This window comes from Pseudophryne corroboree, chromosome 1 (assembly GCF_028390025.1).
Source record: "Pseudophryne corroboree isolate aPseCor3 chromosome 1, aPseCor3.hap2, whole genome shotgun sequence".
Lineage (NCBI taxonomy): Eukaryota > Metazoa > Chordata > Amphibia > Anura > Myobatrachidae > Pseudophryne > Pseudophryne corroboree.
The window spans coordinates 312135555-312148265 of NC_086444.1; the positions used below are offsets into that span (position 1 = coordinate 312135555).

Genomic DNA, 12711 nt, shown 5'->3' on the forward strand with positions numbered 1-12711 from the left:
GCTCCTCTGTGAAGCATGCTTCGCAAACTCACCCGCTACTTCCGGGTAATACAGCCAATGCATCCAATGGCTGGCACCTCCTCCACTACTTAAAATGTCTAGGAGTCATCACAGTATTGGCTGTGAGACCTAGGATACATCACAGGATTGGCTGCAGCAGAACGCATCTCTGTGGGACCCACTCTCATCCCTGATGGAATCTCTGCAAATCTCTCTCGCCAGGTGTAAAATCTAAGTTATTTAAGGAAAACTTTTTTCCAGTTGGTGCAGGGCCATACTGGTTTGTGTGATAGATGCTCTGCGCAGGTCCCCTCATTAGAACTGGCATGGGCAACCTCCCTTATCAGTGGCCATATGGTATCTGGTATCTCAGATGGCACCTTCTGACATTGGCAGTGGCTGCTGGGGAACATCAGCCAACCACTACCCAACCCACACATGTGGACCCTCAGCCTTCTGTCTCTGAACGGGCCTGAGTTTGAGGTTTGTCCCAATCCGTCCAGGGTCTGGTTCAAGTCTAGCTCTCTCTAGCATATGCTACAACCTATCTCCAAAGCAGTATTTTCAGGCAGTATAGCTTCACTTCACGCCGCTCCATTCAAGCTACAGTTCTCAGACCAATTACTACTCGGAGCTAGAGGATGAAATGTCAGACATTGGAAGTGGACTCCGCTTCTGCTCCGGATTATCACTTAGTCCAGGTCGATGTGGATGCCTTAGTCAGCGGGGTTCGCTATGCTTTATACAGTAAGGATACAGATGCATCCTCTGCCTCTGATGGATCCTTCTTTTTTTTGAAGAGGTGCAAACTATTTTCCCTCAGTCTGCTCAACTGGAGGCCCTCTTAGCTGAGGCCGGGATTTATCCAAACAAGAAATTTCTAGTGTCTAAACCAATCTCGTCCTTTTATCCTCTCACTCAGGTGCATAGCTAAAATCAGATTCTCTTGTAATCAAATGACAACAGCAAAACAAATTCTAATAATTTTTATGCATTTTGCACATATATCTAGGATTCTAGATTAAAATTCAGAATTTCAGAAGTGAGTTAACTATAATCATTATTTCAACAGGTTTAGTGTCTCAAATGACTTAAAGTATGATGCAGAAAGAGACTTGAGAGACATTGGGGCAAAAAATATTCTAGTACATTCTTTAAACAAGGTAAGTTCAACTTGAATATTTATTAAGGATATTTTTTCTTTAGTGTTAATACAAGCAAATTCTTTGTCTTTACGTTAATAAGCTTTGTCCCTTTGTCATTGCCCGATGTGCATACACTGTAATTGGTTTGCTCACTTTATTTTTGGGGGTATTTATTTTTTGTCCACTGCATTATAACACTTTTTTTTATTTTTTTTGTCTTTGCAGTTTAAATATGGTAAAATTTCTTCTAAGCATAATGGCAGTGTAAAGAAGGGAGTTATATTTGCTACATATTCATCTCTTATTGGTGAAAGTCAGTCCGGTGGTAAATACAAAACGCGCTTAAAGCAGCTTCTTCACTGGTGCGGAGAGGACTTTGATGGTGTTGTATCCTTTTCGGTGGCTTTGTTTCAAAGTGCCATATTGTGTTGTAATGCCAAAGTGAGGATTCTTCGCTCGGCCAGTTTTAAGAGCTACCTGTGCTTTTTGAATATTAATACGCTGCTTAAGATTTCACTGTACTGTAATTTAGTATTTACTATTTTATATTGTAGTAAATTTAGCTTTAATTTATGATCATGTCAGTTTAGCTTTCTGTAACACTTTATTTTATTGCTCCTTAATTACTTTAATATAGATTGTATTTGATGAATGTCACAAAGCTAAAAATCTGTGCCCAGTTGGTTCTTCAAAGCCAACAAAGACTGGTTTAGCCGTGTTAGAGCTTCAGAACAAACTACCTAAAGCCAGAGTGGTATATGCTAGTGCCACAGGTATGTATATGTTGTACTTGTCTGCAAAGCAATGCCTGAAAGTCTAGCTACCTTAACTGTAGTTTAAAGCACATACTTTATTCCAGGTGCCTCTGAGCCAAGAAACATGGCTTATATGAGTCGCTTGGGAATTTGGGGTGAAGGTACTCCTTTTAGAGAGTTTAATGACTTTATCCAGGCGGTGGAAAGGAGGTAAAGTTGCTTTTTTATATATTACATTTCTGTGCGCTCCCATATTTAACTGTGATTTGTCAACCTTTGTTTAAGCTCTTGATGATTGTTTAGTTAGGAGTCTGCAATAAATTAAATTTCTGGCTAGGTCTCAAGTATTTGTATGGCACGTTTACCTTTTGCAGGCCAATAATCCATGTTTTAGCAATCTGGTTTAAACTCCTCTTGTGCTGCTGTAGTGTGACATGACTGGAAAAAAAACAAAAAAAACAAACCCCCCTGACTTAATACATCATTTATTCTTTGTTCATCAGTCAAAGTTCATAATCTAGCCTTAGCGCCTCAGTCAAAGTTCACATTGTATAAAGTGATATACATGTTGCTATGGAAAAAGTTCATTTGTAAACCAGAGTTTCTAAACAAGAGTCGTTAAGTAACACCAACAGTTCATATTTTGTATGTTTCTTTAGTCATGCGCAGGTGATTTAATCTATTTTGCTGGCTTGGTATTTATCGTACATGATTCCACTGAAAGGAATCCTCAAAACATGACCAATTGGGGGCTTTTGTGGTTGAGAAACCACTTCTGTAAACAATTTATGGTCCAAGTATACATTAAACCAGTTTCTCGGATTCCACCATTACAGTCCAGGTTTTAAGAATAGACATGCTTGAGTCCAGAAGGTAAAATCAAATTGACTGAGGTGCTAACTAAGTTACCTGTGCTCAAGATTAGATAATGTAATTGTAATGGGGGAATTTGAGAACATCTGCATTAAACCCTTTTTATCTGGGGATTTTACAGTTTTGTGGTCATATTGTACGTCCCAATTTCATTGGTTGCTTTCTTTATGTATCAATTGCTCCCCACTCCTCTTAAACTGGGTACACATTAGAGCAGGGCTGGCCTACCTGTGGCTCTCCAGCTGTTGTGAAATTGCACATGCCAGCATGCCCTGACATAGTTTAAGCATTCACTAATGGCAAAGCATGCTGGGAGTTTTGCAGCAGCTGGAGAGCCACAGGTTGGCCAGGCCTGCATTGGATGATATGTTGCCCTATCCTGCAGATCGGAGCAACACATATCTGGTACAGTGTCTTGTGTACTCATGATATGCACTCTTCTGCAGGTTGCTAGCGATATCCCCCATCTGGACGGACAGGGGGCGATACATGTCAAATGACAACTGCCATCGACCCAGCATCGGCAAATGCGTATGCACTTGCCGCATGCAGGGTTGTCAGGCTGGGTACGCATCGCTAAGTGTGTACCCAGTTTTAACTTGAAAGCTCGTTTGGCCACCGTCATCTTTACTTTCTGTTTTATGTTATTATATGCTGCTTATTTGTTATGATTCCATAGTGTCAGTGCATTATACAAGAGTTTTTGTTAACTGAATGTCTACTGCCAGTTTGTGTATGGCTCCTATTTATTTCCCCAGTGGATTAATGTTTTATTCTGTCTTTTGAGGGGTGTGGGTGCAATGGAAATTGTAGCCATGGATATGAAGCTGAGAGGCATGTATATAGCAAGACAGTTGAGCTTCACTGGCGTCACCTTTAAAATTGAAGAAGTTCCCCTCACCCATGACTATGTGAAAATGTACAATAAATCTGTCAAGCTGGTAAGAGGTTTTTTTCAAGTTTTATGCCTATATATTTATTCATTAGATTTTGTTTAGGTTTAAGAAGTGGGTAAAACGACTGAGCCTGTCAAGTATTGATCCTTGTTTTGGCCATTTAGTGGTTGCAGAATGATGTGAGCCGCAATTTATTTAAACAAAGTCTTGGACATTGCAGACTGTGGGTTAGAGGAGCTGGTACAAGGAATAGGGCCCTAAATGGTTAACTATTAACTAAGTGCAGGGGTGGGCAATTCATTTCTATAGGGGGCCACATGAAAAATCTGAAATGTGTCGGAGGGCCGAACCAATGATGCTGATGTTACTTGCAGTGGTTTATACAGCCACTGTTAGTATGTGATTCTATACTTAATTGTATGTGGTTGTCCTAATAAATGAGTGGTTTTATGCACTGTGGTGCACACCCCTTCTTTTTAATTGAGTTACACACATTACCTGACGGTGGATACGGGAATAAGGGGAAGACACCAACCTAATTAAGAAGGTCTTAAGTGCACCAGATCCAGCGCTGGGTATTTATAGGAGAAAATTAAGAGACAATCGAACCTAGGACTTGTAGTTCTACAAGCAGTACTACTACACAATTTAGGGTACACACACACATAATTATTATTATTATTTTTTTATGTACAAGGGATATAATGTGTACCTGCCCAGGATCTCTATATTGGCGGTAGGAGAACGGTCCTCTAGTCAGCAACATTACATACAGTACGTGCCGGCCCCGGACAGTGATCTTGCTGTGTGTAGTTGTCCCATAGCATGGTGCTGACTGAGCGGCGCGCCGTCAGGCAAGGAAGGACGATGGACGTATTAGGAGGCGCCTAGGGAACTTGCTGTGACTGACAGGGGAGGTGGGCAATGGGGAACGATTGTGTCCTGCAGGATGCGCTGTGAGTCACTCGTCCTGTGTGCGCCTCAGCCAATAGCATTTCAGTATTGGCTGAGGCATACACAAGACTGTGATTCACAACGCGTCCTGCAGGACCCGAGCATCCATGGTGCAAGAAGCCTGTGGGCCGGACAGGGATTGCCAAAGGGCCGTATGTGGCCCGCGGGCCGTACTTTGCCCAGGTCTGACTAAGTGCAACCCCCTCATCCGCTGCCAATGAGATAATCCTTTATTCTGACCCCTGGTACCACCTCTATCCTTCTCTCCCAGTCTCCTGCATCTCATCCTCTCTCCTCCCCTCTGCCATCCTTCCCCTCCTCTTCTGTTTCCCCATTGCAGTTTTACTTCTGCCCCTTCACAGGCTCTCTAGTCCCTCCTCTGCCTGTCACTGCACCTCTTCTCTACCACTATCATGCTGCACTCCCTCCCTGCCTCACTCCTGCAGTCTCCCTTCCTAGCCAAGGACCCAGCACCATTTTTACACCCTCTTTATCCCTTCCTTCCAAATGAATCTTACCTCAACGCTACAGCAATCCTGATAATCTCGTTCACATCTTTCCAGCAAACTCCTACCCCCTATCCTGTGCCCTCTGGAATGCCATATCTGTTAGCAACAAACTGGCACCCCACTCCTGACCTTTTCATTTCCAACTCCCTGCATCTCCTGGACATTACAGAAACCTGGATTACTCCCTATGACACCACTTCTCTTGCTGCTCTCTCTGCTGGGGGCCTCACATTCTCACACACCCCGACCCGGGGGTCGCCATTGGGGTGGTGGTGGTTATCCTTTTATCCTCTAGCTACACATACCAACTTATACCTCCAGAAACGTCCCTTACATTCTCTACATTTGAAGTCCATGCAATACGCCTCTACCAACCTACTAATCTTCGAGTTGCTGTCATTTACCGTCTACCTGGCATTTCCTCCAAATTCCTCGACAACTTTGCTTCCTGGCTACCTCACTTCCTCTCTTCTGACATTCCCTCCATTATCCTAGGTGATTTTCAACATCCCTATCGGTAACGCCACAAAATCACCTGCCTCTAAACTCCTTAACCTCACTTCTTCACTTGGTCTCTCCCAGTGGACCACCTCACTTACCGCTGCAATATTTCTGATTTCTCCAATTCCCCTTTTCCCCTCTCTGACCACCACTTGCTCTCTTTAAACGTATCTATCTCTGCTTCCCCATCTCTCCCTACTAAGGCTACCATCACTAAGCGCAACATTGAGGCTATTGACACCTCAGTCCTATCCTCCCTGTTTGACTCACTTCTCTTTCCTCTTCTCTCTCACATGCCCTGAACAAGCCACATCCCTATACAATTCATCTTACTTCTGCCCTTGACTCTGTTGCTCCGCCAACCACTATTCACCCTTGCAGATCAACACCTCAACCCTGGCACACCAAATGCACCAGATATCTTCAAAAATGACAGAGGAGGAAATCGCGCTCTAAAGCAGGCTTCCGCCATTTCAAATTTATGCTCTCATCCTTCAGTACTGCCCTTTCCCTCGCTAAACAATCATACTTCAAAATACTCATCTCTACCCAGTCTTCCAAACCCCGGCGCCTCTTTGCTACTGTTAACTCCCTCCTCTCCCTTCCTCTTTGTCTGCACTTGACTTTGCCACTTATTTCACATCCAAGATTGATTCCATATGTTAGGACATCACATCCCGCGAGATCAGCAACCACCCTCCCCTTCCCTCTTACCAACTGACATCTTTCTCCCATGTATCTGGTGAGGAAGTCATGGCCCTCATCCGTTCCTCCCTCCCCACTTGACCCTATCCCCTCCCACCTCCTCCGCTACACCTCTCCTTCTGCCTGTTCCCATCTTGCCCACCTTCTCAATCTCTCCCTCTCATCAGGCACTGTCCCCTCTGCCTTCAAGCATGCTCTTGTCTCCCCTATTCTTAAAAAACCTGCCCTTGATCCAAACATTCTCTCCAATTATCGACCCATCTCTCTCCTCCCTTTTGCCTCCAAACTTCTTGAGCATATTAGCAGAATCTGGAGGGTGACAAAAACCTCTGGACGCTTCAAATGGGTATAAGCCGCCTCTGCCAAAAAGGGGGTACCCTACCCCTAAATCAATCAAGCGATAAAAAGTGGTAGTTCTAGAGATGGTGCTAACTATTTAGCTGATAAGAGAACAACTGATATAAAAAACACTATTTACCATGAAATTTGATAAAAAAAAATGAACCATACATATAGCGATGTATGGACTGTTAAACATATAATGAGGAATAAGTCCTACCGAATGATGAGTAGGGGAGCAGCAGGTGATAATTGGTGCAGGGAAGTCCGGACTTTTCCCTGCAAAATGCTCCCAGATATTAAGTCCACATCCCGGCAGGTGTTCCTTTCTTTTGAGTTCCAGGGGTGAGCGTGCCAACGCGTTTCGGAACGGAAGTCCACTGTCACTGGTGTGGGTGGGCTCTCTCCGTCTGGGTCTGGTGACTGCTTTACGTATGTCTTAAAGCCCACCGATGGACAGAGCTGGAACAAGGCCTCGGAGGACCCGTGCCACTTTAGGAAGTGCACCCCAATGTCATAGAAGGCTCATAAGTTCCTGTAGCATCTTGCAGTAGTACCCTCATAACAGGTGTCACCTCTATGCTGATGACACTCAAATCTACCTTTCCACCCCTGATCTCTCCACAGCTCTCCTCACTTATACCTCCAACTGTCTTTCTGCTATCTCTTCTTGGATGTACCAACGCGTTCTTAAACTCAACAGGGGAGATTCAAATGTTTAAAAAGTCAGTTGGGTGTCTGGTTTTTTCCTGTCTATTAGATAGGAAAAAACAGACTCCCAACTGACTTTTCAAACATTTGAATCTCCCCCACATGTCTAAGACTGAGCTGATCATCTTCCCACCCTACCGCACAACCTCACCTCCCACAATCTCATTATCCATTGATGGCACGACTATCTGCTCTAGCCCCCAAGTACGCTGTCTTGTCATAATCCTTGACACTTCCCTCTCCTTCAAACCACACATTTAGCAACTATCACAAACCTGTAATTTTCATCTCAAAAACATTTCCAGGATCAGACCTTTTCTCACCCAGGATGCCACCACAACCATTATTCACTCACTGATTATTTCCAGATTGGATTACTGTAATCTCCTAACTGGACTCCCTGACAATTACTTCTCTCCACTCCAGTCTATCCTCAATGCTGCGGCCTGGCTCATCTTCCTCACCAAACGCACTACATCCACCTCCCCTCTCCTACAAGCCCTTCACTGGCTTCCCTTCCCTTTCAGAATCCAATTCAAACTTCTCACACTCACTTACTTACAAAGCCCTCACACACTCCTCTGCCATTTTACATAAAGGACCCACCCGTCCTCTTCGCTCTGCTAATGCACGCCTACTCTCCTGTTTTCTGATTACTACTTCCAACTCCTATCTCCAAGATTTTTCACATGCTGCTCCCTTTCTCTGGAATTCTTTACCTCTCTACAGAACTTCAAATGGGCTATTAAGACCCACTTCTTTACCAAACCCAGCCAAATCTCATCCTAACCCTCTGTCCCATTCTCGGTCTACCCCATCTGTGTCACCCCTGTCTGCCTGCCCCTCCCCTTTAGAATGTAAGCTGTCACGAGTAGGGCCCTCTTCCCTCATGTGCTTATCCTTTTCTTACTTTAATAATCCTCAACTGCCCAATTCCTGCAGTTTTTTTGTCCACCTTGGAACTTTTCTCTGTCGATTTTACTGGTGTAGTTACCCTGTACTTGTCCTATATTGTCTTCAACTGCAAGTCATTGTTTTCCTGTTTTGATTATGTGCATATGTACTCTATAATTGGGTGCTGCGGAACCCTTGTGACGCCATATAAATAAAGGATAAATATATATATACATACATACATACATACATACATACATACATACATACATACATACATACATACATACATACATACATACACGGTCTGATCCGGCACTCAGTATAGATAAGGTCTCATGAAGTTACTTGCTCTGGTGCCTTCCCTGGGTCTGTGACCCTGTAATAGCTTGCAAATTAATGGGCGGCACTCTCCAGGCTTTTTCAAATTTCCATAGCGTCCTTTATAAAGGACGCTATGGAAATTTGAAAAAGCCTGGAGAGTGCCGCCCATTCATTTGCAAGATATATATATATATATACATATATATATATATACAGAAGGAAGAATCTGGCGGCACTCAGGAGACTTGTATCAAACAGTATATATGTGTGTGTATATATGTGTGTGTGTATATATATATATATATATATATATATATATATATATATATATATATATATATATATATATATATATTTCTCTAACGTCCTAGTGGATGCTGGGGACTCCGTCAGGACCATGGGGGGGTTAGCGGCTCCGCAGGAGACAGGGCACAAAAATAAAGCTTTAGGATCAGGTGGTGTGCACTGGCTCCTCCCCCTATGACCCTCCTCCAAGCCTCAGTTAGGTTTTTGTGCCCGTCCGAGCAGGGTGCAATCTAGGTGGCTCTCCTAAAGAGCTGCTTAGAAAAAGTTTTTAGGTTTTTTATTTTCAGTGAGTCCTGCTGGCAACAGGCTCACTGCATCGAGGGACTTAGGGGAGAGAAGTCAACTCACCTGCGTGCAGGATGGATTGGCTTCTTAGGCTACTGGACACCATTAGCTCCAGAGGGATCGAACACAGGCCCAGCCATGGAGTCCGGTCCCGGAGCCGCGCCGCCGACCCCCCTTGCAGATGCCGAAGATGGAAGAGGTCCAGAAGCAGGCGGCAGAAGACTTTTCAGTCTTCCTGAGGTAGCGCACAGCACTGCAGCTGTGCGCCATTGTTGTCAGCACACTTCACACAGCGGTCACGGAGGGTGCAGGGCGCTGGGGGGGCGCCCTGGGCAGCAATGTATAATACCTTTTTATGGCTAAAAATACATCACATATAGCCCTTGAGGCTATATGGATGTATTTAACCCCTGCCAGATCTCACAAACTCCGGAGAAGAGCCCGCCGAAATAGGGGGCTGGGCTTATTCTCCTCAGCACACAGCGCCATTTTCCTGCTCAGCTCCGCTGTGAGGAAGGCTCCCAGGACTCTCCCCTGCACTGCACTACAGAAACAGGGTAAAACAGAGAGGGGGGGCACTTTTTTTGGCGATATTACTATATTTAAGCTGCTATAAGGATACAACACTTATATAGGGTTGTTCCCATATATATTATAGCGCTTGGGTGTGTGCTGGCAAACTCTCCCTCTGTCTCCCCAAAGGGCTAGTGGGGTCCTGTCTTCAATAGAGCATTCCCTGTGTGTCTGCTGTGTGTCGGTACGTGTGTGTCGACATGTATGAGGACGATGTTGGTGTGGAGGCAGAGCAATTGCCGGTAATGGTGATGTCACCCCCCAGGGAGTCGACACCGGAATGGATGGCTTTGTTTATGGAATTACGTGATAATGTCAGCACATTACAAAAATCAGTTGACGACATGAGACGGCCGGCAAACCAGTTAGTACCTGCCCAGGCGTCTCAGACACCGTCAGGGGCTGTAAAACGCCCTTTACCTCAGTCGGTCGACACAGACCCAGACACGGACACTGAATCTAGTGTCGACGGTGAAGAAACAAACGTATTTTCCAGTAGGGCCACACGTTATATGATCACGGCAATGAAGGAGGCTTTGCATATCTCTGATACTACAAGTACCACAAAAAGGGGTATTATGTGGGGGGTGAAAAAACTACCTGTAGTTTTTCCTGAATCAGAGGAATTGAATGATGTATGTGATGAAGCGTGGGTTAACCCAGATAGAAAAGTGCTAATTTCAAAAAAGTTATTGGCATTATACCCTTTCCCGCCAGAGGTTAGGGCGCGCTGGGAAACACCCCCTAAGGTGGATAAGGCGCTCACACACTTATCAAAACAAGTGGCGTTACCGTCTCCTGATACGGCCGCCCTCAAGGATCCAGCTGATAGGAGGCTGGAAACTACCCTAAAAAGTATATACACACATACTGGTGTTATACTGCGACCAGCCATCGCCTCAGCCTGGATGTGCAGTGCTGGGGTGGTCTGGTCGGATTCCCTGACTGAAAATATTGATACCCTGGATAGGGACAGTATTTTACAGACTTTAGAGCAATTAAAGGATGCTTTTCTTTATATGTGAGATGCTCAGAGGGATATTTGCACTCTGGCATCGAGAGTAAGTGCGATGTCCATATCTGCCAGAAGAAGTTTATGGACACGACAGTAGTCAGGTGATGCGGATTCCAAACGGCATATGGAAGTATTGCCGTATAAAGGGGAGGAATTATTTGGCGTCGGTCTATCGGATTTGGTGGCCACGGCAACTGCCGGGAAATCCACCTTTTTACCTCAGACCCCCTCCCAACAGAAAAAGACACCGTCTTTTCAGCCGCAGTCCTTTCGGTCCTATAAGAACAAGCGGGCAAAAGGACAGTCATATCTGCCCCGAGGCAGAGTAAAGGGTAAGAGAGGGCAGCAAGCAGCTCCTTCCCAGGAACAGAAGCCCTCCGCGGGTTCTGCAAAGCCCTCAGCATGACGCTGGGGCTTTACAAGCGGACTCGGGAACGGTGGGGGGTCGACTCAAGAATTTCAGCGCGCAGTGGGCTTGCTCACAGGTGGACCCCTGGATCCTGCAGGTAGTATCTCAGGGTTACAGGTTGGAATTCGAGACGTCTCCCCCTCGCCGGTTCCTAAAGTCTGCTTTGCCAACGTCTCCCTCAGACAGGGCGACGGTATTGGAAGCCATTCACAAGCTGTTTTCTCAGCAGGTGATAGTCAAGGTACCCCTCCTACAACAGGAAAAGGGGTATTACTCCACGCTATTTGTGGTACCGAAGCCGGACGGCTCGGTAAGACCTATTCTAAATCTGAAATCTTTGAACCTGTACATACAAAAATTCAAGTTCAAGATGGAATCACTCAGAGCAGTGATAGCGAATCTGGAAGAAGGGGACTTTATGGTGTCCCTGGACATAAAAGATGCTTACCTGCATGTCCCAATTTGCCCTTCACATCAAGGGTACCTCAGGTTCGTGGTGCAAAACTGTCATTATCAGTTTCAGACGCTGCCGTTTGGATTGTCCACGGCACCTCGGGTCTTTACCAAGGTAATGGCCGAAATGATGATTCTTCTGCGAAGAAGAGGCGTATTAATTATCCCTTACTTGGACGATCTCCTGATAAGGGCAAGGTCCAGAGAACAGCTGGAGGACGGAGTAGCACTAACCCAAGTAGTGCTGCAACAACACGGGTGGATTCTGAATTTTCCAAAATCTCAGTTGACCCCGACAACACGTCTGCTGTTCCTGGGAATGATTCTGGACATGGTTCAGAAAAAGGTGTTTCTTCCGGAGGAGAAAGCCAAGGAGTTATCCGAACTTGTCAGGAACCTCCTAAAACCAGGAGAAGTGTCTGTGCATCAATGCACAAGAGTCCTGGGAAAGATGGTGGCTTCTTACGAAGCAATCCCATTCGGCAGATTCCACGCACGAACTTTTCAGTGGGATCTGCTGGACAAATGGTCCGGATCGCATCTGCAGATGCATCAGCGGATAACCTTATCGCCACGGACAAGGGTGTCTCTTCTGTGGTGGTTGCAGAGTGCTCATCTGTTAGAAGGCCGCAGATTCGGCATACAGGACTGGGTCCTGGTGACCACGGATGCCAGTCTGAGAGGCTGGGGAGCGGTCACACAGGGAAGAAACTTCCAGGGAGTATGGTCAAGCCTGGAGATGTTTCTTCACATAAATATACTGGAGCTAAGAGCGATTTACAATGCTCTAAGCCTGGCAAAACCCCTGCTTCAGGGTCAGCCGGTATTGATCCAGTCGGACAACATCACGGCAGTCGCCCACGTAAACAGACAGGGCGGCACAAGAAGCAGGAGAGCAATGGCAGAAGCTGCAAGGATTCTTCGCTGGGCGGAAGATCATGTGATAGCACTGTCAGCAGTGTTCATTCCGGGAGTGGACAACTGGGAAGCAGACTTCCTCAGCAGACACGATCTACACCCGGGAGAGTGGGGACTTCATCCAGAAGTCTTCCACATGATTGTGA

The 12711-nt window shown here is 45.6% G+C and overlaps 1 protein-coding gene across 3 annotated transcripts in view; it reads left to right on the forward strand.

Moving 5' to 3' along the window:
* Nucleotides 1-12711, forward strand: part of SBNO1 (strawberry notch homolog 1) — a 257136-nt gene that overhangs the window by 97427 nt on the left and 146998 nt on the right. For all 3 annotated transcript variants that reach the window (XM_063964507.1, XM_063964505.1, XM_063964506.1), the window contains 5 exons: nucleotides 1073-1163; nucleotides 1371-1532; nucleotides 1783-1918; nucleotides 2005-2110; nucleotides 3561-3714. In XM_063964507.1, the coding sequence (XP_063820577.1) occupies nucleotides 1073-1163; nucleotides 1371-1532; nucleotides 1783-1918; nucleotides 2005-2110; nucleotides 3561-3714 (649 nt within the window). The remainder of the gene's footprint in view (nucleotides 1-1072; nucleotides 1164-1370; nucleotides 1533-1782; nucleotides 1919-2004; nucleotides 2111-3560; nucleotides 3715-12711) is intronic.